Here is a 26,848-nt window from a genome sequence, read left to right as displayed (position 1 = left end):
AAATGAAATGACATTATTTATTTATTTATTTATTTACTTTGCTTATATACCGCTGTTCTCAGCCCTGGGGCGACTCACAGCGGTGTACAACATAGGAACAACAAAATTCAAGACATAGTATAAAAACAATTCTGGCCCCAGAGTGGCCGTTGGTGTTGGGGGAGGGGCGCTGATGTCACAGGGGACAAGATGGCAATGTCCTCCTGGCTCCCTTCTTTCTTCTGGCCCCAGAGTGGCCGTTGGTGTTGAGAGAGGGGCGCTGATGTCACAGGGGACAAGATGGCAATGTCCTCCCGGCTCCCTTCTTTCTTCTGGCCCCAGAGTGGCCGTTGGTGTTGGGGGAGGGGCGCTGATGTCACAGGGGACAAGATGGCAACGTCCTCCCGGCTCCCCTTCTTTATTCTGGCCCCAGAGTGGCCGTTGGTGTTGGGGGAGGGGCGCTGATGTCACAGGGAACAAGATGGCAACGTCCTCCTGGCTCCCCTTCTTTATTCTGGCCCCAGAGTGGCCGTTGGTGTTGGGGGAGGGGCGCTGATGTCACAGGGGACAAGATGGCAACGTCCTCCCTGCTCCCCTTCTTTATTCTGGCCCCAGAGTGGCCGTTGGTGTTGGGGGAGGGGCGCTGATGTCACAGGGGACAAGATGGCAATTTCCTCCTGGCTCCCCTTCTTTACTCTGGCCCCAGAGTGGCCGTTGGTGTTGGAGGAGGGGCGCTGATGTCACAGGGGACAAGATGGCAATGTCCTCCCGGCTCCCTTCTATCTTCTGGCCCCAGAGTGGCCGTTGGTGTTGAGGGAGGGGTGCTGATGTCACAGGGGACAAGATGGCAATGTCCTCCCGGCTCCCCTTCTTTCTTCTGGCCCTAGAGTGGCCGTTGGTGTTGGGGGAGAGGTGCTGATGTCACAGGGGACAAGATGGCAATGTCCTCCTGGCTCCCCTTCTTTCTTCTGGCCCCAGAGTGGCCGTTGGTGTTGAGGGAGGGGCGCTGATGTCACAGGGGACAAGATGGCAATGTCCTCCCGGCTCCCCTTCTTTATTCTGGCCCCAGAGTGGCCGTTGGTGTTGGGGGAGGCAGAACACATGAAGCAATAAGGGAATGTGTTGTTTTTTAGTACTGATACTAGCATTGACATCGCAATTTTTTTGGATCATCAGTTCTATAGTAATTTTATTTCAGAGTGCTGCATTTACATTAATTTTTTAATAGAAGTTGTTGTTGCTGCTGCTGTTGCTGTTGTTTTCAAGTTGCTTCCAATTTCTGGCAATCCTATCACAGGATGAAAATGTGTGACTCATCCGAGATCACCCAGTAGGTATCTGTTGCACTGTAACCCTTGAACACCTTTTTACCCAACACCACACGATGCTCAAGTAATCCAATAAGTGAAATTTTGTTAACGAATAAGTATATAACGAAAATGGCAAGTCCAAAAAGAAGCAGCAAAAGTACAAAAATTAATTCCCAGTGAGATCAAGAGTTCACCAGCTTTTGAACCAAGGCATCAAGAGCAATTCAGAGAGACCTGAGTTAACACAAAGCAAAATAATCCTTAAGCAGGTTATTGTTCAAAAGTTATATCCATAAACATAAAAATAGGAACACAAGAAAGGCAAAACCTCCAAGAATATGAAGTCATAAACTGGAATCAAACCAAGAATCTTGAAATACAGGAATTTAGGACTACAAACGGGGAGCTGTTTCCCCTTTTTACAATGTTGTTCCCACTAAAGACCTGGGATTCCAGAAACCTCAATCCCTCCCATGACATCACTTCACGCACACCTGCTTTTTCTCTCCTTATCTCTAAACCTCTGAGAAAAATGAGTCTGTCTTTGTTTTACATTCTGCCTCCTAATTTAAAGGTGACTAGATCTGGAAAAACCTTATTCTCTCACATTCTCCTCTGAAGCCACTCTGGCCTATTCTCATGGAAACTGATATCACTTCCTCCCATTGCCTGGGAACAGCCTGGAGATTCCAAAACATCTCTCTCCAGGCCCTTGTATTTTCCACAAACTCTTTGGAAATTACAGGTTGCAACCCATCATCCCTTTCCTCATCCTCTGAGGACTCAGAAAGCTCATCCGATGCTTGCCAGGCTACAACAGTATCCATGGCTGAGTGGAGACTTGAACCCTTATCTCTAGAGTCTTGGACCAACACTTAAACTGCTATGTCATGCTGACTCTCAAGTTTAGTAAAGCACTATATGGGAACTGCCCAAGTGCTAAACATATTTTAGAATAATTTTAGTAAGATGACGGGGATGAGAGACAGGGCCTTCTCAGTGGTGGCCCCTCGGATATGGAACGCCCTTCCTACATACATTAGATCGGCCCCCTCCCTGTTAGCATTTTGGAGGAAAGTGAAGACCTTGTTGTTCGATCAGGCATTTGAAAAGGCAGTGTAATGAACATAGGAATATGGAACAATTGGATGATGAATTTGGATCTTGATTTTAACTATGGGATGCTAATGAGATGTTTTATTGATTTATAATGATTATTTATTATGCTACTGTTTCTAATTGTTTTTAACTGTTTTATGATGTTTGAGCATTGACATTTGCTATTTTTAACCGCTTTGAGTTGCCCGAGGGTTGAGAAAAGCGGTATATAAATATAGTAAATAAATAAATAAACCAAAAGTGACTTCTTAAATGTAATGTGGACTCACCAGTCACAAACTAGCAAAGCCAGTGGCAACTTCTGAGATTACCTTTTGCATCACTCCTGTCATATACAACATAATTATTTCCTTAGATATATTAGACATAGAAGGGAGAGAAGGCAAAGCATAACAGTAGCCCCACCATCACTATGTGTCTGTCATCAGTCATATCAGTTTCTCTCTCTCTTTTTGTCCCCTCCATTCTTTATTTCAAGTTAAAACTTTACAGGGTTGTTGTAGGTTTTTCAGGTTTGAGCATTCTCTCCTGACATTTCGCCTGCATCTATGGCAAGCATCCTCAGAGGTTGTGAGGTCTTAAAACTAAACAGTAGAATGCCTCTATTTTTCTCCAATTAGTTTTTATGTGAATGAGAAATACATGCAAACAAATCTCTTATACATGACACTCCATGAATTCACAGTCTGATCTCTCATGTACTGCCTCACTCAACAAGTTTATCCTATTATAAAGCTCCGATTCCCAGCTTGCTAATGGGATAAAGCAGGTGTTGTGTTTTAAAACTGCTATTGCTTTACGAACGGATGACTTCTGCCCTTGACCCAGGACCAGAATAAATGTGAGAGGGACCATCGGTACTTGAAAGATAATATCGGTGGCAACCTATTTTCAAAATCTGCAATTGGTGTTTGTGCACGACCTAAACAAAGCCAAGCAACAGAACCTGCTGCTATAGAATGTAGGTCAATTGCAGATTTTCTTTTGGTATACAGAATACTTTGGTCACTGCTGTTGGATGACTCATGCCACAAAAGAGTTAGAAGGAGTGGATCTCTAAGCAGCTTTTGATACTCTTGGCCACAGGTGGAATCTGGATATCCAGGCTCAAATCCAAGTCCAGGAATACATCCAAGCTGCAAACCAGTGGTTTCAGGGGAATTGTACTGCCATCCAGCACAGACTGAATCCCTATTTCCTCCTGTTCTGCCTTCTAATTAACCAGGAATATCTCTAGCTTGCCTGGATTTAGTTTTGGTTTGTTCACTCTCATTCAGTCCATTACTGACAGGAGGCACTGGTTTTGTGCAGAAGCAACTTCCTTAGAATTGGGGTTGTTGTAGGTTTTTTCGGGCTATATGGCCATGTTCTAGAGGCATTCTCTCCTGACGTTTCACCTGCATCTATGGCAAGCATCCTCAGAGGTAGTGAGGTCTGTTGGAACTAGGGAAAGGGTTTATATATCTGTGGAAGGACCAGGGTGGGACAAAGGACTCTTGTCTGCTGGAGCTAGGGTGTGAATGTTTCAACTGACCACCTTGATTAGCATTTGATGGCCTGGAAGCCTTCGACAATACATTCCTTAGAATTGGAAGGAAGGGAGAGAGATAGTTGCACATCATTAGCGTACTGATGACACTGATAGCATAGGAGACAGAACCTAGCCCTGAAGGACATCACATGTACTGGCTAAAGCAGGGTTCCTCAAACATTTAAACCAGAGGACTGGTTCGCGGTCCCTCAAACTGTTGGAGGGCTGGATTATAATTTGAAAAAACAAACAAACCATGAATTCCTAGGCAGACTGCACATATCTTATTTGTAGTGTAAAAACACTTTAAAACAATACAATAATTAAAATGAAGAACAATTTTAACAAATATAAACTTGTTAGTATTTCAGTGGTAAGTATGGGCCTGTGTTTGGCTGATAAGACAGGATTGTTGTTGTTGTGTGCTTTCAAGTCATTTCAGACTTAGGTTGACCCTGAGCGTGGGCCAGGTAAATGACCTTGGAGTGTTGTATCCAGCCTTTGGGCCTTAGTTTGAGAACCCCTGGGCTAAAGCATCGAACAGACAACCCAAAGCAACTCTTGCTAGCATTCCGGAGGAAAGTAAAGACCTGGCTGTTTGAACAGGCATTCGACTAAGCAGTGTGATTGACTGACTGATATCGGAACATGGAATAATGAATAACGAGTTTGGATTCTGATTTCATTGATGAGACCTGATGGATTTGTTGTATTGATGTACTGATGTATTGATGCTGATGTTTAATGATTTGTGATGCTACTGCTTTTAAATGCCTAATGATTTTGTATTGTGTATACCTAAACTGTTGTAAACTGCTCTGAGTCGCCTAAGGGCTGAGAAGAGTGGTATACAAATAAAGTCAATAAATAAATAAATAAATAAACTCCACAAAAGACTTCAAACATCTGAGCAATGCCCCCAAGTCCTACCTCAGAGAGCCAACGCATTAGGATACCATGGTTGATAGTATCAAGAGCTATTGAGAGGTCCAGCAGAACCAACAGGGCCACACTTCCCCTGCCTAGTTTCCCCTGTAGGTGACCAAAGCTGTTTCTGTCCCATAGCTAGGCTTGAAGCCAGATTGAAATGGATCTAGATAATCCATTTCATCCTGGATCTCCTGAACTCTAGTACATTGCCCCCCAAAGAGATTTTGTCTACTGGTTGTTAGTTTTCCAGGGATATTTTTCCATAATGGCTCACTGCGGCCATTTTTTTAAAACCTCTCTCTTATGGATGGAGTGGACTATTATAATCAATAACCCATCCCTGCAGAAGCTTCAAATTTCAATGACTCTAAAACCCATCAAATAGTGATTTGTCCATGACAATCTAACTGTAGAAAGTGCCTCCATACTCAGATCACCATCAATACACCTTACACAGAAAAAGTTTCTGGAGTGTGTTCGGAATCATGGGTGGTACCAGATACTGTTCTGGACAGACCTGTGATTGTCATTGAGGGTTTGAAGTTGTGAGCTGCTCCTGACAGAGAGATCTCTCCATGGATGTTGAAATCCTACAGAACAACTAGCCAAGGAGACTCCAACATAACCATCAAGACCAGCTCAAGATGAAAGTCATTGAGCAGGAGAGTGGATGAAACACCAAGAGAATCCCTATTCTGTCTGGCCACTCACTTTAAATACACATATTTATATCCAGCAGACTGCGGGACAAGGCACCAGATGAGGGAGGTGGAATCCTGATAGACCACTGCAATTCTTTCTCCTCATCCCTCAGGTCTTGCCAGTTGCTCCACGGAAAGCCTAGGTGGATAATGTCAGGAAGGGTTACCCACCCATCCAGTTCAGTTCCTGGATTGCTTGGAGCTTGCTCTTGCAGGTATTTGGATGGTCTTCTCAGCAGACAAGTAGGCAGGAAGCAGTTCTTAGAAAAGAGAGGTCACAGCAAGTGGATTATGATAACAGCTACTGACCTTTCATCTCTAGAGTAGTGGAGGTGCTTCTTCTTGGTGCACTCAAAGTGAGAAAGGATAAACACAAGCAAGACACCTGAAAGCATAATCTCAGAGACACATAAATCTATGTGATTACTTTTTTTAAAAAAATGAATTTGAAAGTTCTGAGTACCTTAACATGCAATGTTCATATTTCCAAGCTGGTTGAAATGTGAGAGCCATCCAAAGTGTGGATTTAAATCTGTTGGCAAGGCAACACTTTTGTACCAAAGTCATAAGGCTGGGAAATTATGCCTGACTAATCTCTATTCTTGTATTCCCCCAGAAAGAGGAACTGCCTGAACCAAATTCTGTAGAACTATATGAGTTTCGCTTCAGTGACTTTCCCGTGACAGAACATGAACTGATCAAATGTGGAATACGACTCTTCTTTGAGATAAATGTTGTGGAGAAGTTTAAAGTACCAGCAGAGGTCAGATCGATATTTTTTCCCCTCTGGTTTTAACAAAATGTGTTGCTTGTGATGCAAATCACATATCATCACCACTCCTGTATACCAATACTTATGTCACAATAGCAATGACCTGTCGTTTTTTCTTGAGTATGTTACAAATGAAATTACAAAATGTGTGAAAGATCTGCTGTTGTGTACTAAATGGTACACATGCCATACCTATAAATCCTTTCCTATATTAGTGGTAGGGTTGGATAGGTTCCTTCGGAAGAGCCTGAAAATCATAAAAAAAACTTCCGACTTTTGACTTTTGAAGCTGTTTTGAACCATGCTGGAAAGGTGGGAGGGGCAAATCTGAATGTGAACCACTAACTCCCCCCCCCCCCCCCCCGGAAATATTCCATAATGTTCAGATGTCTCCCAAGGTTATTTTAATTTTCACAACCATTAAGCAACTTTGGTAAAGCCTAAAAAGTTTTAAAATCTCATGCCTTCCCTCCTCGGGTGATGCAAGGGAGGGATGAAGTGGGCATGGCTAAGCACAGCCGTTGTAGTTTGTGAAGGCCAGGCCCTCAATGGTAGAGATTGCAAAAGGCCCTGCTGTTAAACTACATTTCCCACACTGTCTTGCTGCTTATTAGCCAAAATGGCTGAAGGATCCCTATAGCTCTCTGTAGCAGTCTTTGTCTAAATATAAAATAAACTGATTGCATTTACAAAGGTATCTAAAAAAAGGCAGCAAAGCAATAAGCAACTTTTGCAAAGCCAAGAGAACATAAACTGCTTAAAAACCAATCATTTCACTTTGGCCTGATTGCCATGTTCAAGGCACTGGGGTAGCCAGCTACAGTCAGCCAGTCAGTAAGAAATGATAAAATAAAATGATTGATTGCATCTGCAAAAAGGAATAAACGGGTGGATGAAGGTGTTCTCCAACTCAGTAGAGGAAGAAAATCGATGTCAGGAGAGTTTGGATGGTGCATTTCTGCCAAGAAAAAGGGGGTCAGTCTAGATGTCCCTTGATGGCGTCTGTACTATGATTTCTGTTCTCCACCAATTTAACACAGTTTGTGCCACACAAACAAAGTTTCTGGAGTAGAACAACTACTTTCAAAGTAAAGACCACCCAATGAAACAAGAAATAACACTTTCAAACCAGGAACAGATTTTCTTTATTATTAAAAAGCTTTTTTATAAAAACTTTGAAAATTAGCCAGAACTCCATGGATAAGTCGAAGGTTATGAAATTTGGTGAGCTAACAGTGGTCCATGTGTTCTACCACTGTGGCAAGTTTAATCAGGATTGATCTAAAAATGAGGGAGGAAGAATCTCCTGAAGTTTCCCCAATGTCAGTGCTGTTTTTTTTCCTACTGCGCATGCATGTCTGCCATTAACGAAGTGATTTAGAAGTTTCGGAAAGTTTTGAATTTTTTTTAAAAAAAAAAAATCAGAAGTGACTTCAGAATCAAACCACCAGTGCCCTTTACATCCAAAATGAGTTTTGAACTATTTTTTAAAAAAACAACCAAGCCTAATTAACAATAATAGCAGAAGGCTTCTTGTTCCTTTCACCTTTGAATATGTTGGCAGAGGCTGATGGGAGTTGTGGTCCAAAAAAACACCCTAGGCGCCCTAGGTCACTTGTCTGGTGGTTTACCAGGGTGGGGAGGCAACAATGGCCCAATATTATGCCAGCAGCACCCCCTGATGTGGGAAGTGGCACCTGTCAGCAGCGGGCTGCCCAATCCCTGATCCAGGACCCATGCACAGCAGCCAACCCTGTTTCTCTTCTGTAATCAATAAACAAGTTGTGGCCTTTTATTATCACAACACTGCGTGTGTGTCATCACTGGGTTTTTGTTGGCGAGAGATAGTGGTCGCTCATGCCCACGCCAATCAATTTTGTTTATAACAATATAATGTAATTATTGTGGTGAAAATGTTTGTTAAATTGCACCACAAAGAATTAAATGTTGCTTATTTGTTGCAGGTCCTTACAAGGTGGATGTACACAGTAAGAAAAGGGTATCGCGATATCACTTACCACAATTGGCGGCATGGTTTCAACGTTGGGCAGACCATGTTTACTCTTTTGATGGTAAAGTTTGTTCCTCTGGATTTATGCGTAGATTTGCTTTTCACTGCAGTATCCTAAAAAGCAGATGTAAGAGTAAAAACAAAAATTTTGTTTTCACAGACAGGTAAAATAAAGAAATATTATACTGACTTAGAAGCCTTCGCTATGGTATCTGCTGCTTTCTGCCATGATATTGATCACAGGGGAACCAATAACTTGTATCAAATGAAGTAAGTGGTATCTGTGTATATGTACATTTTAGACAATGAATTACATTGATCAGTTCAAAGTAATCGTGCCTTAGTTTTCGAAATCTCTAGTCTCCTGTTTTGTCCCGTGGCTTGGGAAAGTACTGGTTAAGAATTCAAGTAATACCCCTATCAGAGATTAGTTGCTTTCTCAGCCTTGTTGCCACTATGAGGAATTTTGCCATTATGAGAGTCACCCTGTGGCACTTGTCCTCTAAAAAGATAACTAACAATCCTTTATGGGGGATGGTTGGTCATGCGGGACAGGATTGGATATAAAAGTTGGCTATCTTGCCCTGTGTAATAGCGGCACTGCAATAAAATGTGTTCTATTGTTTCTATTTCATTTCCTCCACAGGGACATAGTCTTTGGGAGTAGGGAATTGCAGACAGTTTCCTCTTTAGCAGCTTTAAATATGTTTAATCTCACCTTTGTAAAGAGTCTGCAATATTTAATCAGTTTATAATGACTGTTTGTTTACTGATGGGTCTATAGACGGTAATAAATATTGCTGTTGTTTGGTTAAGAATTGGACATATCCCAGCCAGTCAGAGTTTAGGAAAATATCTTTGGAGACTCTCACACTTTTAGTTAAAATAAAGAAAGAGGTAATCTTTCTAGCCTCTGAATCAGATGCTTCTAGAACAGCATTTCTCAACCTTGGGGTCGGGACCCCTGGGGGCAGTCACGAGGGAATGTCAGAGGGGTCGTCAAAGACATCAGAAAACACAGTATTTTCTGTTGGTTATGGGAGTTCTGTGTGGGAAGTTTGGCCCAATTCTATTGTTGGTGGGGTTCAGGATGCTCTTTGATTCTATGTGAACTATACATCCCAGCAACCACAACTCCCAGAGGGCAAGATCTATTTCCCCTAAATTCCACAAGTGTTCACATTTGGGCATATTAAGTATTCATGCGAAGTTTGGTCCAGATCCATCATTGTTTGAGTCCACAGTGCTCTCTGAATGTAGGTTAACTACAACTCCAAAACTCAAGGTCAATGTCCACCAAACCCTTCCAGTATTTTCCATTGGTCATGGAAGGTCTGTGTGCCAAGTTTGGTTCAATTTCATCCTTGGTAGAGTTCAGAATGCTCCTTGATTATAGGTGAACTATAAATCCCAGCAACTACAACTCCCAAATGACAACATCAACCCCCCTAACCCCACCAGTATTCAAATTTGGGTCTATTGGGTATTTGTGCCAAATTTGATACAGTGAATGAAAATACATCCTGCATGTCAGATATTTACATTATGATTCACAACAGTAGCAAAATCACAGTTCTGGAGTAGCAAAGAAAATAATTTTATAGTTGGGGGTCACCACAACATGAGGAACTGTATTAAGGGGAGGAAGGTTGAGAAACACTGTTCTAGAAACTTCTGACCTCCCTACCCCACTTGCTCTCGTCCATAACCATGACCACCTAGCCAGCTACTGATTCCTCTATTTACTGTTGATCATCCATCAGCATTACCCTGGTTGGCTGGATGTGTTCTTCTAGGTGGGTGTTAGTGGTGTGGCTCTCCACTCTGATTTGTGCCAGTAAGCCATGATGTGTATCTCATACAGCACATGTCATGTTCCAATCAAAATGCATGAGAACAGCAAAATATGAGAAAGATATTTGGGAGATGTGGAATTAAATGGTTCTGACTGAACAAGTGTCAAGAGGATGTTTAGCTCTGTGTCTGGCAGCCATTCACAGTTCGATCACTCCAGGTGTAATGCCAGATTCAATGTTGACATGAGTGTGGGTATTGGATTTGCATGTCCTCCAGCATTTTACAGTTGAAAAGCAGGGTTTGTGTAGCCAAGCAATATAAAAGTATGGTCCAAATATGGCTCAATTATTAATCAGAGCAGAGATCACAGTCAAGATATCAGACTTCTAGGACTTGGAGGGGCAACTATGAAGGAGCTAGACAAGATCCTGAAGTGTCAAAATATATCACTAGATACTATGGTCCATGCTATTGCATTTCCCATTTGCTGTCAAAGCAGGTTAATAAAGAAACAACACTAGTGGATTGAACTTAGGGCAACTCCAATTTATGCTGTTTTGTGAAGATAGCCAAACTATTTGGGGAAGCAATCTGATATGGGAGCAGTTGAGGAAGTCTGTCCATGACTAGAAGTGTGCAATTTGGCCAAACGGCATGCAATTTTGGGGTCCATTGTTGGCTAACCCCTCATTCTGTTTACCAGGAAGTAACTTAAATAGGGAGGGGTGTTGCCATTTTCATTGGGAAAAGATTCATCCCATCGGCTACAATGGAAAACTTTAAAGGCTCAAAACTCAGTTATTTTATATCTGGAGAGGTCCTACTCACGATCCCACCTCCATCACAAGTGCGATTGGTGGGGACGAGAGATAGGGCCTTTTCGGTGGTGGCGCCTCGACTCTGGAACTCGCTCCCCAAGGACATTAGACATGCCCCAACTTTGGCAGTCTTTAAGAGGAGCCTGAAAACGTGGTTGTTCCAGTGTGCCTTCCCAGAATAAGGAAACCCAAGCAACATGTCCCTAATCGCACTTTACTAATGATCTAGGATTGTCTGCTCGCTCCATCTCTCTCCAAATACCTATCCTAGTTATATGTCACCTTGTCATGCCCAGCATTTTTAAAATTTTAATTATTACAATTGGCCCGCCATAGGTTTTTAATGTGTCATGGTGTTATTGTTACTGTTTATTGCTTTGTTTATGAGTTTATTTATTGTCTGTATTGTTGTTGTTGCTTTTTTATTGATGTATTTGGGCTCGGCCTTGTGTAAGCCACACCGAGTCCCTCGAGAGATGGAGCGGGGTATAAATAAAGGTTTATTATTATTATTATTATTATTATTATTATTATTATTCGGCCTATCTGCATGAAACCTACCTCAGTTTTAGACTACAGGCCTGCCAAGTTTCAAAACAATTTATAAATCTACTAATTTTTTAAAGAATTATTTAAAGTTTTAACCCTAACATTTTTAAAAACAAGACAAACTGCAAGAGAGGGTTCTGGGAATTGTAGTTGCCAGTTGTGTCCATTCTCAGCCAATCAGAGCATGGGTACAACCAGGCTTTTTATTGGCTGAGAAACAGAGAGAGAGAGAAAGAGAAAACTTCAACTCCCAGACAAACTCAGAAACTTTTCAATGCCTGCCCCATGCAAGTGCTGCTGGGAAAATTAGTTTCCAACAGGGCCCTCTCTGGAAGAGGAGCCTAGGAAACTTTCCAAAAAGAAATGGACAGTGCTAATGCCAGGGGAGGGAGAAAAAGATAATAATCCCATCTTCTCCAGGAGCCCTGTGGCAGACTCCTGCCTCAGGTATATTGCAGACTTAACTCTATCCTCTCTAGTATCCGATAAAATCTGACTCTCTTAATCCGTTTTGCCGGGCTTTTTGGCTCCCTCCTCCTCATTCTGTTTTCAAAGATTATATTAAATGGACCACTGTATATTACAAGTCATTTTCATTCAAACTGATTCAGGCTCAAGGCTATTCCTGACAACCTCCCCTTGGGCATAACGCCAAAACCCCTAAGAGCAATCCCTAATTTCCCTAGATGCTCATAGGCCAGTTCTTTTCTTGGAAGACTAATCAATAAATCAAGGGGTTAGCCTTGACTAGAGCTAAAGACCCCCAAAACTAGAGCTAAGACCCCCAAAGACCAGTCTCAAGAACAGGATATTAACCCTCACCCCCAGATCGCTTGAAACACAAAGAGAGTTCAAAATTCCCATCCAATACAAAATAGTGCCAGTAGGTGAACACCAAATCACAGATCCCCACCCCACAATATCTGCCACAAATAGGGGACCAGTGTTCACTGAGTCTTCTATTCTACACCAACATCACATATCATGAATTTAATCCCATGCTGCAAATCCTCAAGAAACAATTCTGATCTTGTCTCAGAACGTTGTCTGATTGTCATAATTCGGGTCGTTTGTAAGTAATTTCAGGGTGATCAATGTGAATGATGGCAGACCATGCAATTTTATTCAAGAGCCATTGATCCTGAATTTTGCCCGATATCAACAACTGCTTTTCCCGTAAAAAGACTCAGGTTGTTGCCTCACTGTATGTGAAAAACATACGTGAGGAGTAAAAGCCAGATAATGGCAAAAAGCTGACATAAAGAAAATCAACGTATTTGAGGTGTGACACTGGAGAGGAGGTCTGAGGATATAAGGAACTGCTAAAAAGTATGATGAAATTGGGCCTGAACAATCCCTAGAAACCAAGGTGGTTCAACCAAAGCTGTTGTACTTTGGCTATATCATGAGAAGATATGACTCACTAGAAAAACTGGTAGTGCTTGGTAAAATTAATTGGAGATGGATAGTAGTGGGCCCGAATCAGTTTGAACAAAAATTATTTGTAGTTTTCGGTGAGCTGTTTTGTATAACATCCAAAAACAGAAGAGGGAGGAGGGAGAGGAAAAGCCCGGCAAAATGGATTAAGAGAGCGAGATTTTATCTGTTATGGAGAGGAAGGAGTTAAGTCTAAGGCAGGGATCTGCCGCATTCCCCAGCAGAAGTAGTATACTCCAGTTCTTCTTGAAAAGTTTCCCCCTCCTCCAGAGAGGGCCCTGGGAACTCACTTCCCCAGCAGCACTTGCATCCAGACCTATATTTGTCATCTACTAGGCATAGAGCCTTCTCGATCGTGGCCCCTTATTTATGGAATGCCTTGTCGGTTGAAACTCGAACCATCCGAGATCTACTTGCTTTTCGGAAAGCCTGTAAAACTTTTCTTTTCTGACAAGCTTTTGATGGGTGAACAACCCGGGTTATGCCTGTTCTCGCTGCCTATTGTTATTGTTATGGTCATTTTAAAGCTAATTGTATTGTTTTAATCTGTTTCTGTAAACCGCTCCGAGCCAAAGTGGGAGTAGCGGTATACAAGTTGAATAAATAAATAAATAAATAGGGAAGGCATTGAATAATCTTCGAGTTCCTCTTGGAGCACGATGGGATTTGAAGTTTTTCTCTCTGTGTGTTTCACAGCCAATAAAAAGCCTAGTTGTGTCTTTGCTCTGATTGGCTGGGAATGAACACAACCAGCAACTACAGTTCCCAGAACCCTCTCTTGCGGTGGGTCTTATTTTAAAAATGTTATGGTTAAAACTTAAAATAATTCTTAAAAATTAGTAGATTGGTGAATTGTTTTGAAACTTGGCAGGCCTGCAGTTATTTATTTATCGTGTCAGGGGCAACCAGACCATTTTATTACATTTCTAACAGAACAAAACAAACAAACAGATAAAAATAAACACAAAGTTTGCAAACTTGGTAGTTGATTAAATGTCCTTTGACCAGTATCTGGCCACTTGGAGTGCCTCTGGTGTTGCCGCAAGGAGGTCCTCCATTGTGCATGTAGCAGGGCTCAGGTTGCATTGCAGCAGGTGGTCAGTGGTTTGCTCTTCTCCACACTCTCATGTCGTGGATTCAGTTTTGTAGCCCCATTTCTTAAGATTGGCTCTGCATCTCATGGTGCCAGAGCGCAGTCTGTTCAGCGCCTTCCAAGTCGCCCAGTCTTCTGTGTGCCCAGGGGGGAGTCTCTCATTTGGTATCAGCCATTGGTTGAGGTTCTGGGTTTGGGCCTGCCACTTTTGGACTCTTGCTTGCTGAGGTGTTCCAGTGAGTGTCTCTGTAGATCTTAGAAAACTATTTCTTGATTTAAGTCGTTGACGTGCTGGCTGATACCCAAACAAGGGATGAGCTGGAGATGTCTCTGCCTTGATCCTTTCACTATTGGCTGCTACTTCCCTGTGGTTGTAAATGGGGTATAAAAGTGAGGTTGTTTTCATGCAGATAGGCCTGTAACGGCTGAGGCTTGAGCCTTTAAAGTTTCCCATTGTAGCCAATGAAATGAAAATGGCAAAACCTTTTGAGTAACTTCCCGGTAAACAGAATTAGGGGTAAGCTGACAATGGACCCCAAAACGGCATGCCATTTGGCCGAATTGCACACCTCTAATCGATAGACTCAATCAAGGAAGTTTAGTCCCTGAGTCTATAAAACCAGTGCAGGGCTGTTAAGAAGAAGATGACTTGGAAGTTTCTCATTCATGGGGTCACCATAAGTCTAAGTTGACCTGAAGGCATCTAATGACAACAAAATTGAAGTAAAATGAGGACAAAGTGGTGTGAGGGATAGAGAAACTGGAGCATTTAAAAAGTAACTGAAAAAGTGGGACAACAGGAGATTAATGAGGACTGTTCCTGCCAAATTGGAACAGTTAGGTAATTAGGTAATTAAAATAGTATTTGGCTGTCACCTATAGCCACTGTCTTATCTCCTGTTTAAAAGTCAGAAGCACACCAAAAATACTTGCTCAAGTGAGTGGCTGCTGCTTGACCACGCTGTGCCCTGATGCCAGCTCTGATGCCAGTCCGGAATGAAGCAGTAGTTGCTTAGGAAGCAATTATCACTACAAGATTAATTGAAAGGTGAAAAAAGTAAATTGACAACTGTAAACACCACAGTGAACAAGATGAAGGTTCAGAAATAAGGCAGAATAAAATCTTTTCAAATATGTAATTATATCTCAACAGGTCTGCAGCTCCATTGGCAAGACTTCATGGCTCTTCTATTTTAGAAAGACACCATTTAGAGTACAGTAAAACATTGCTACAAGATGAGGTCCGTATCTGCTTCTTTTTATTAACTTGGTTCAGATAGTGTATATATATATTATATTTAGAGTGTTGTGTGATTTCCGGACTGTATATATTATATTTGCTACAATTAAACAGCACAATAAAAGATTTAGATACCGCTTTCCCAAGCATTAGGCACTTTGACATTTGATAATTGGTAGAAATATTAGTTATGCTGGTTATATTTTCAATTTAAGTCATTTAATGTGGATGCTATTTTTATATGTGCAAATGAAAAAAAATCTAAGCAGTGTTGATTTGCAAAACCCTTTATCTTTCAGAGTTTAAACATCTTCCAGAATCTAAATAAGCGACAGTTTGAAACCGTTTTACATTTATTTGAAGTTGCAATCATAGCAACTGATTTGGCTTTGTACTTCAAGTAAGTTCTAGCTTCCTTTCTACTAAACTATTACCATTTTAAATGGTTTTAATATGAAACGATCACCATTTGCAGAACTGATTTTTTTAGTTTCCTGTATTCAAATTCCCATTCTTTGAGCCTCCTTGATTAAACATTGTTTAATTTCTAACAAAAATTACAGCAGAAACTTTAAGACAATGCCTTGAATTTTGTTACCAGTTCTACATAAATTAAACCTATAAAATCAGTGGGATTGACCTATATGTTGACTTACCATTCAACAATTCATTGAATGGGTCTTGATTAGTTGGGACTAATCAACAAGATTCTGGACTTGGTTTGTTTTTATGTTTTACATGATTTTTAAAATTACAGTTATCCCTCCATTTTTGCTATGGTTAGGTGTGCAGGATCCCGCAAAAAGTGATAAAACTCAATCAAAAACCCACTATTTTTCTAGATCTTCCCACCAGAAGTTGCTATAGAGGCTTTCTTAGCCATCTGGAGCTGTTGTTAAGCATGGAGACCTGCTGCTTGACCAACCCTGTTGGATCTTGGCTTGTGTATTTGCTGCTGTACATTTCAAATGCTGATAATAATGTAATTCACTTGGATTTCCTAGCAAGATTTCCAAGGAGAATTAGGCCATCAGGCCATTATTAGATTATCAGTTAGAACCACAGTATGATCAGCTATGGGCCCTTCCACACAGCCATATATTTCAGAAAATCAAGGCAGAAAATCCCACATTATCTGAGTGTGGACTCAGATAACCCATTCAAACCGGATATTGTGGGACTTTCTGCCTTGATATTCTGGGATAAAGGGCTGCGTGGAAGGGCCCATAGCTGATCATACTGTGGTTCTAACTATATCACCCAGTTCCCATAAGGTGGTTCATCTTGCTGGGGCTCAGAATCTACTCTGAGGATGCATCTCCATTGTAGAATTAATGCAGTTTGATAATACTTTAACTGTCATGGCTCAATGCTGTGGAATCCTGGGATTTGTAGTTGTACATGGTATTTAGTTGTTTCTGCCCAAGAGTGCTGGTGCCTCACCAAAAGACAATTCTCATGATTCCGTAGCACTGAGCCATGGCAATTAAAGTGGTGTCAAACTGCATTAATTCTACACTGGAGATGCACCATGAGAGGCCTTATGGTGGGCTCCCGGAAAATCAAACACCAAGTGAATCCATGCTAGGTATTGTAACAGTTACCATATATTCACAGGAAAAGGACCATGTTTCAAAAGATTGTGGATGCAATTGAAAAAATGGAAAAAGAAGAGGAAGCAATTAGATATATATCTACAGACCCAACCAAAAAAGAAGTAATCATGTAGGTCAAACTTATTTTGTATTACTATATATTATTTTTCAATACTACGCTAATATATGTACTATTTTCCCCTTTCTAAAATGTGTTATTTTTATTTGTAGGGCTATGATGATGACTGGCTGTGACTTGTCTGCAATCACTAAACCTTGGGAGGTACAAAGTAAGGTGGGTCTCTTTCAGAGAGAAGTGTGACTTCAAACATAATTCATTCAAAATATTGGATGCATATCTGAAGATGTTTCAAAATTTATTTCCCCCTCCTTCTCCTTGATACCACGTCTTCGGAGTATGCTACTACAGACTAAATCCAATGATCTACTGGTGCAGAGAAGACTGACAGCTTAAGTCTTAAGAGCACAGGAGCAATTATATTGGATTAATTGTTGCTGCTCCTGTTATGTGCCTTCAAGTTATTTTCCACTTATGGGAGCCCCATGGTGAATTTATCACAGGGAGTTCTTGATAAGATTTTTTTCAGAGGGGTTTTGCCTTTGCCCCCCTCTGAGACTGGGACAATATGACTTGTCTAAGGTCACCCAGTGGGTTTCTATAACCAGATACGGATTGAAACCCTGAGCTCCAAAGTAATAGTTGAACACACAAACTATGACTACAGTCTCCCTTGGATTAGACCAAGAGTTCATCTAGTCCAGTAGTGGGGAAAGCGCTGGACCTTTAGACGTTTAGGTCTACAGCTGTCATAGTCCCCAGATTGGTGGGTTGACATCTAAGTCACTTGACTGTTCCTCCCATAGAAAGTCCTTTTTTTGCATCAGCATCTAGAGAAGGTATTGTATTTTTTTAGATTTGGTGTTTGGTACACACTCGCAGGTTGGGATTTTGCCCCCACCCCACCCTCTATTCCAGCTTCACTTTATATATGCACAGGTGAAGAGAAAACAAAGGTATTTGGTTAGGTAAATAAATATGTGTATGTGTTGCAGATATGAAAATAAGAATAATAATCCAATTGCTGCTGTGGTTGTGTGACCAGACATAAGCCAATACACTGAACATATGTACACAGTAGAAACACCTGACTTGTGCCAATGTGGAAATAACACTTTCAAACCGAGAACAGATTTTTTTTTCAAATTTTGTTATATAGTGTAACTGACAGCTTTAAAAGTATTTTATAGGACATATTTTAAATATTGGTTACTCTTAATTGCATAATTTTTATAGTTCTGTAAAGTTTAGGTTTTTAGTTTTATCATTTTCAGAATCAGAGGATGAAATTTAGGATTACAAATGGCTGGGTTCGTGTCCATTCTAATTGGTGAAAGTCAGCTGGAAAAAGCTGGTTGGTCTACTGGGAATATGCATACATTGCACACAAGGATGAATATTGTTCTAGTTAACAGCTCCAGCACAATCCTGAATCTTCCAATAATACTTATTGATCATTCCCAGGTTGCCATAATGGTAGCAAATGAATTCTGGGAGCAAGGTGACCTTGAACGAAATGTCCTACAGCAGCAACCAATTGTAAGCATTTTCTTTTGTCACACATTTTTCCATTTTTTTTAAATGAAGATTAATATTTCTAGTATTTCCACCAAATGTTCTCTTGATTTCTTTGTAGCCTATGATGGACAGGAACAAAAGTGAGGAATTGCCCAAGCTTCAAGTTGGTTTCATTGATTTTGTGTGTACTTTTGTGTACAAGGTAAGATGTCTCACTTAATAATATTCAGTTGTGATTGTACAGAACATTTTCTCTTCTCCCCACCTTTTTATGTTAAGAGACATCGAAGCTTAGAAACATGACTGCAATTGATCTTCATATTTATATGAATATTTATATGAATGTCCTAAAATTTTGAGTCTACTAAAATGTATGCTTCTAATATTACTCTGTGCTTTTCATGTCAAGCTGTTTGACACACGTTTCTCTAACAAAAAAGCACACTAATAACAATTGTTGTTGTTGTTGTTGTTGTTGTTATTTCTTAACCATCTCTCCCCATGGATCAAGGCAGGGAACTAAAATATTGTGTACTAATTCTAAGAAAATAACAAGATATTCATCAATAAATGTATGGCTCTTTTGGGAGAGATAAAGTGGGTATAAATATAACAACAACAACTTGAACAATACAGAGTGGATAAAGTAATAGGAAAATGCAACCCAAAATAAGTAAAGAAGTAGTTCAGAAATACCTGGTAACTCTAACTGAATTCAAATATCCAGGGCCAGATGAACTACATCCAAGAGTATTGAAGTAACTAGTAGAAGTAATTTCAGAACAACTGGCAATAATCTCTTCTTAAAGAACAGGAGAAGTCCCAACAGACTGAAGGAGGGCAAATGTTGTCCCTATCTTCAAAAAGGGAAAAAAAGACTCAAACAATTACCGTCCAACCAGTGTGACATCAATACCAGAAAAGATTCTGGAGCAGATCATTAAGGAGGCAGTCTGCAATCACTTAGAAAGGAATGCTGTGATTGCTAAAAGTCAACATGGATTCCTCAAAAACAAGTCATGTCGGACTAATCTTATCTCTTTTTCGATAGAGTTACAAGCTTGGTAGATGCAGGGAATGCTGTGGATGTAGCACATCTTGTTTTCAGTAGGGTCTTCAATGAAGTCCCTTATGTCCTTCTTGCAAGCAAACTAGTCAAATGTAGGCTAGGCATTACTACTATTAGGTGGTTTTGGAATTGGTTTAGCGACCGAACCCAAAGGGTGCTCACTAATGGTTCCTCTTCATTCTTGAAAGAAGTGACTAGTGAAGTGTCTCAGGGTTTGGTCCTGGACCCAATACTGTTCAACATCTTTATTAATGACTTGGATGAAAGTTTAGAGGGCATGTTTATCAAGTTTTCAGAAGACACCAAATTAGAAGGGATAGTTAATACTCCAGAAGACAGGATCAGAATTCAAAATTACTTTGACAGATTAGAGAGCTGGGCCAAAACTAACAAAATGAATTTCATCAAGGACAAATGTAAGATACTCCACTTAGGTAGAAAAAATGAAATGCGAAGATACAGGATGGGTGATGCCTGGGCTGACAACAGTCCATGTGAGAAAGATCTTGGAGTTTTTGTGGATAGCAAGTTGAACTTGAGCCAAAAGTGTGGTGCAGTACCCTTAAAAGCCAATGGGATTTTGGACTGTATCAAAAGAAGTATAGTGTATAGATCGAGGGAAGTCTTTGTATTCTTTGTATTCTGCTTTGGTTAGACCTCACCTGGAATACTGTGTCCAATTCTGGGCACCACCATTCTAAAGAGATATTGACAACCTGGAAGGTGTCCAGAGGAGGGCAACTAAAATGATCAAAGGCCTGGAGACCCGGCCCTATGAGGAGCTTCTTGAGTATGTTTAGCCTGCAGAAGAGAAGGTTGACAAGAGACATGAGAACCGTGTATAAATTTGTGAAAAAGTGTCATAAAGAAGAGGGAGCAGACTTGTTTTCTGCTGCCCTTGAAACTGGACTAGGCGCAATGGTTTCAAATTACAAGAAAGGATATTCCACCTGAACATTAGTAAGAACTTCCTGGCTGTAGGAGCCATTCAACAGTGGAACACTCTGCCTCAGAGTGTAGTTGAAGCTCCTTCCTTGGAAACTTTTAAACAGAGGCTGGATGGCCATCTGTCAGGGGTACTTTGTGCTTTTCCTGCATGGCAGGCGTTGGACTAGATGGCCATATGGTCTCTTCCAACTCTAATAGTCTATGATTCTATTATTCTAATACATCAAAAGACCAAGTGAGAGAAGGACCAAGCACCCTACTTCCATGTTCTTTTCTATGTAAGCGGCTCTACCTTGGTTTAGAATGTCAGAAGCTGACACAGGGCCTAACTGAATGTTATGCAGCATTCAATTATGCCAACATGGTTCAAATTTTAAAACAAAATGAATCTCATTTTATTATTGCCCTTGAAAAGTAAACAGAAATCACAGTTATCATTGTACATGCCATATTCTTTTTTTTAAAAGCCATGAATGTCCAATGTATGGATCTGTCTTGTTTACTTAGGAATTCTCAAGATTCCACAAAGAAATCACGCCAATGTTTGATGGTCTTCAAAACAATCGAGTGGAATGGAAGTCCCGAGCTGAGATCTATGATGAAAAGATGAAAGCCATTGAAGAAGAGAAGAAAAAGCAGGAGGAAGCTATGGCTAAAAAAGGTTAAGTTTCATTTTTAAAATGTCAGTGAGTCAATCTCCAATGCTTATGAAAGTGTCTTGCTAAACGTGATATCTAAAAAATTAAATTAATTAACCACTAAACCATACTTTGTGGTTCATGAAGATGGAATATTATAGGTTTGATCCAGACAGCAAGGGAGTCTGGTTCTGCTCATGAAGCCTCATATTAATGGATGGAGTGACAGTCAAATTCTCCATCTAAATCAATGGTTCCCAACCTTTTTTTGACCAGGGACCACTTTGACCAGGGACCATTCTACAACATTAGTATCAAAGGGGCTACAAATCAATTTTTGGTCAACTTTAGATTTGGTTTGGTTATTTCGGGTGCTGATTCAGAAAATTGCATTAGATAGACCACATCAGCTCTAGTTTGATACAGAATATATGCCATCCAGTAGTCGCCATCTGCTTGCCCACAGAAAACCATATTTAGTCATCTAGAGCTGATGTGTAGTAGTAATCTTTCATGGGTAGTCATCCATTCCCTTCATGAAATCCTCATTCCCTTAACACTACAAGATGGTTTCATGAGACCAGTCTCTCTCGTTGCCACATGGTTTCGAGGCAGCAGTGTAGTAATGGACCATATTTTCGGTCTTGCTGACCACTGATGGTCCACGGACAACAGGCTGGGAACCACTGATCTAAATGGTTTGATGAACTGATAAAAAACTGGAAAAATACTGTCGCCTTGCGCCTGAATGACTAGATGTTTTCTGACTTCAAAGGAAAGTCTTTGTTTTCACAAAATATCTGCTCTGGATCTAAGTGAATATAGAAAAAACTTTTAAAAAGTTGACAATGTAATGCTAACCTTGTCTAATCGCAAGTAACTCCCATTGAATTCCCAGGTAAATTGATATAAGACTAAAAAAGGTAAAGGTTGTCCCCTGACATTAAGTCCAGTCATGTCTGACTCTGAGGTGTGGTGCTCATATCCAATTCTAAGCCGAAGAGCCGGCTGGAATGACTGCATGGAGCGCCGTTACCTTCCTGTCGGAGCAGTACCTATTGATCTACTCACATTTGCATGCTTTCGAACTGCTATGTTGGCAGAAGCTAGGTCTAACAGCGGAGGCTCACGCTGCTCCCCGGAATCAAACCAGTGACCTTTCGGTCAACAAGCTCAGCAGCTCAGCGCTTTAACCCACTGTGCCACCGCACTGCCTAACAATAACATACTTAGTGACAAAGTTGAATTTTCATATAAAATGGGTAGAAATGATGCTACTTTTGGAAAGACTATACCAAAGTTTTTATTTGCACAGTACAGAAAAGAAATATTGTCAGAAAACTGAAAAAATAATTTGCCATTTGCTACAGCATTAACTAGTCATCTCTTTCTAGCCTACTCTTTATGAGACAAGATAATAATAATAATAATAATAATAATAATAATAAGCCATTCGAACCAATGCCATCAAAGCCAGAATTGAAAAGTCGATGACAGATCCCAAATGTAGACTCTGCAAGGAAGCAGATGAAACCATAGATCACATCCTCAGCTGCTGCAAGAAGATCACGCAGACAGACTACAAGCAGAGGCATAACACTGTTGCTCAGATGATTCATTGCAACCTATGCCACAAATACCATCTGCCTGCAACAAAGAACTGTTGGGATCACAAGCTGGAAAAAGTTACAGAGAAGGAACACGCCAAACTCCTCTGGGACTTCCGGATTCAGACAGACAGAGTTTTGGAGCATAATACTCCTGACCTCACAATCGTGTTAAAAAACAAAGTATGGATTATCGATGTTGCAATCCCAGGTGACAGCAGAATTGCAGAAAAACAACTGGAAAAGCTGACATGATATGAGGATTTAAAAATCGAACTGCAAAGACTCTGGCATAAGCCAGTCAAGGTGGTCCCAGTGGTGATCGGCACACTGTGCAGTGCCTAAAGACCTTGGCCTGCACTTAAAAACAATCCGCGCTGACAAAATTACCATCTGCCAGTTGCAGAAGGCCACCTTACTGGGATCTGCACACATTATTCGCTGATACATCACACAGTCCTAGACACTTGGGAAGTCTCCGATGTGTGATCCAATTCAACAGTCAGCAGAGTGTCTGCTGTGGACTCATCTTGTGGTGTTTCAAATAATAATAATAATCATCATCATCATCATCATCATCTTTATTTTTGCACCTCACCTCCATCTCGGGACTCGGGACAGCTTACATGGGGATGAACCTGATCAAATATAGTTAAAAATAACACATTAAAATACATAGACAACAGAATAAAACAACAACATATAAGAACAACCATCTAACCAACAACCAATGGACTGCAATTATCATCAATTTTGAGTTAAAACAGCAAGCACTTGGATTTAGATACTTTACAGCATTTATTCTTCTGGCAAAGAATAGGAAAATGACTTCAGCTATATAATCAACACTATTTTGAATTATTTTCAATGTTACAGAGGCCTAGGGAATTTTTAGAAAGGTACATTTTGTTTTCTTGTTATTCTTTTTACAAATCTGAGGCCAAGACCAAGTACAGCCTTTCCAAAAATAACAGAAAAGGCTGCTGGAGCTCTCACATTAGCAGAGACTGCACATTCTGGACTTGATTATTTTCCAGGCTCTTAATGACTCATAAAAAGACAATTGGCTCAATCCAGCCAAGATTGCAAATAAAAGCAAAAAGTGGATACAAGCAGAAGAGCATTCAGCACTTCCATTCCTTTGCTTTGAATGAGATATACGTTCTTAAGTGTAGTCTGAGGCTTACATTTTCATGCAACCAGTTATATTTCATGAGTTAGATCAGGGCCAATACTTTGGTTGCACCTGAATGGTTTCCTAACAGGCAGCAATACATAGACTATGTTACAGTAGTCTAACCAGGATGTAATCGAGGCAAGTGTCACCATAGCCAGATCCAACTTCTTGAGGAATGGGTACAGTTGGCCAACTAGGTTTTTTTTTATTTAAGTAGACATACATTTACAAGTGTTGTTGCATACAGTGCAATACTTTCTATTTATTAATGTTCCATAATCATTTATCTGATAATATATTTATCAGGCTGTCGAAGTCCTGAACCGGACTTCGGTTCAGGACTTCGGTTCAGGACTGAATTTTTCAGGCTGTCGAAGTCCTGAACCGGTGCCTGGCCGCTGTAATGGTCTGGATGAGGGCGAACAAACTGAAATTAAATCCAGACAAGACAGAGGTACTCCTGGTCAGTCGCAAGGCCGAGCAGGGTATAGGGTTACAGCCTGTGCTGGATGGGGTCGCACTCCCCTTGAAGGCGCAGGTTCGCAGCTTGGGTGTAACCCTGGACTCATCGTTGAGCCTGGACCCCCAGGTTTCAGCGGTGACCAGGGGAGCATTTGCACAGCTTCGGCTTGTGCGCCAGCTGCGCCCGTACCTTGGGAAGTCTGACTTGGCCACGGTGGTACATGCTCTGGTCACATCCCGTCTTGACTACTGCAACGCTCTCTACGTGGGGCTGCCCTTAAAGACGGCCCGGAAGCTGCAGCTAGTCCAGCGCGCGGCAGCCATGTTGTTAACAGGAGCAGGACGCAGGGAGCATACAACGCCCTTGCTGTTCCAGCTCCACTGGCTGCCGATTTGCTACCGGGCCCAATTTAAGGTGCTGGTGTTAACCTACAAAGCCCTAAACGGTTCCGGCCCAAAATACCTTGCGAACCGCATCTCGGCCTACGAGCCCACGAGGACCTTGAGATCATCTGGGGAGGCCCTTCTCTCGATCCCGCCTGCCTCACAGGCACATCTGGCGGGGACGAGAGAGAGGGCCTTCTCGGTGGTGGCCCCCCGGCTGTGGAACTCCCTCCCTGCTGATGTCAGACAGGCCCCCTCCCTCATGGCCTTTCGTAAGGGCCTGAAGACTTGGCTCTTCGAGCAGGCTTTCAACTAAGTGCTATGCTACGGGTAATGACAACCGGACTGAACTACGACGACGAGATTGACTATGATGCTATAAATATGACGGAGCGGATTTTTAGTATAAGTTGATGTATGTATTAGTGATGTTAATTGTTGTTTGACTCTTTTGTAAAGTGTCTTTTTGTACTGTACGCCGCCGCGAGTCGCCCTAGGGCTGAGAGCGGCGGCTAACAAATGCAATAAATAAATAAATAAATAAATAAATAAATAAATAAATAAATATTTCCTTTAAGGGGTCACAGTCTACTATCTAAATAATACCTATAGTTTTAACTGTGCAAATGCATCTTGGCCATAGCTGAAACCTAAGCATCTAGGACCAGATCCAAGTTCATCTAAGCTGTAAACCAGAACATTCATGAGGAGTATATCTCTATCCAGGACAGATTAAATCCCTATTTCCTGATCTGCCTTTTGACTGATCAGGAGTACTTCTGTCTTGCTTGGAATCCAATACAATTTGCTCACCCTCATTCAGTCCATTACTGACCTCGAGTATTGCCTTTCCTCCAGCTTTGAAGGATGCCTGTGCTTCACTGTCTAGAGGAAGAAATGATTTCCTGTCTTATCTGAGTTACGGGAATTTAACTAATAAATTTATTTATTTATTTATTTTATTTTATTTGCAGCATTTATATTCCGCCCTTCTCACCCCGCAGGGCACTCAGGGCGGATTACAGTGTACACATATATGGCAAACATTCAATGCCAATTTTGACATACAACATATACAGACATAAGGTAAAAGGTAAAGGTAGTCCCCTGACATTTAGTCCAGTCATGTCTGACTCTGGGGTGTGGTGCTCATCTCCATTTCTAAGCTGAAGAGCCAGCGTTGTCTGTAGACACCTCCAAGGTCATGTGGCCAGCATGACTGCATGGAGCGCCGTTACCTTCCCGCCAGAACGGTACCTATTGATCTACTCACATTTGCATGTTTTCGAACTGCTAGAAGCTAGGACTGACTGCTGATCAACAAGTTCAGCAGCTCAGTGCTTTAACCCACTGCGCCACCGGGGGCTCCTATACAGACATAGACAGAGGCTATTTAACTTTTTCTGGCCGCCAGGGGAGCTGTCACTTTCATCGTCCATCTGCAACACTGATGAAGTACTTCCCCGCATGCTTTTTTGCTGGAGTCTTTTTTTATGGCCTCATAAATTACTTAATTTAGCCTCCCCACACTTTAAGGTGGTACCTAATTTTCCTACTTGACAGATGCAACTGTCTTTCGGGTTGCAAAGGTCAACAACAGGCTACACAATTGTTTGGAAACCCACTCCAACCCGGGTTGGCTTCGAACTCATGACCTTTTGGTCAGAGTGATCTTAATGCAGCTGACACTCAGCCAGCTGCACCACAATCCTGCTGTTTCCAGCTTTTGGGGAAGGTGACATCTTTGCCCATTTTTATTAGAAATATTAAAAATTAACTAGGTATTTTTAATAACAAAAATGTGAATCAAACACTGAAAGGGTTAAATGGATGCAATAACTCAGCAAAAGCTGAGTCATTGCATATAAGCAGGTGTGCCTGTAGCTTAGTAGCAGTCTGAGGTAAACCTCAGTGGGAGAAAGGTCTCAGTCTGTGAGAAGACCTCACTATGTAAGTCTGTGAGAGAAGGCCTCACGTTGTGAGGTATGCCTCAGTCTATGAGAAGACAGAGTATGAGTAGGCCTGGTGTGAGAAGCTTTGGTGAAAGAAGCCCCAGGTTGAAAGCCTTGTGTGTGAAGCTCCAG

At 41.3% G+C, this 26,848-nt stretch overlaps 1 protein-coding gene across 1 annotated transcript in view; it reads left to right on the top strand.

The window, feature by feature from the left end:
- PDE6C (phosphodiesterase 6C) overlaps positions 1–26,848 on the top strand; it is a 93,446-nt gene that overhangs the window by 57,372 nt on the left and 9,226 nt on the right. The window contains exons 12-21 of the mRNA XM_060768725.2: positions 6,187–6,333; positions 8,307–8,414; positions 8,514–8,623; positions 15,201–15,288; positions 15,587–15,687; positions 16,905–17,012; positions 17,114–17,177; positions 18,426–18,500; positions 18,598–18,681; positions 21,004–21,157. Of these exons, the coding sequence (XP_060624708.2) occupies positions 6,187–6,333; positions 8,307–8,414; positions 8,514–8,623; positions 15,201–15,288; positions 15,587–15,687; positions 16,905–17,012; positions 17,114–17,177; positions 18,426–18,500; positions 18,598–18,681; positions 21,004–21,157 (1,039 nt within the window). The remainder of the gene's footprint in view (positions 1–6,186; positions 6,334–8,306; positions 8,415–8,513; positions 8,624–15,200; positions 15,289–15,586; positions 15,688–16,904; positions 17,013–17,113; positions 17,178–18,425; positions 18,501–18,597; positions 18,682–21,003; positions 21,158–26,848) is intronic.

Source organism: Anolis sagrei, chromosome 3 (genome assembly GCF_037176765.1).
Source record: "Anolis sagrei isolate rAnoSag1 chromosome 3, rAnoSag1.mat, whole genome shotgun sequence".
Classification (NCBI taxonomy): Eukaryota; Metazoa; Chordata; class Lepidosauria; order Squamata; family Dactyloidae; genus Anolis; species Anolis sagrei.
The sequence above is the reverse complement of the archived record's forward strand: the minus strand, read 5'-3'. Positions and strand labels throughout refer to the sequence as shown.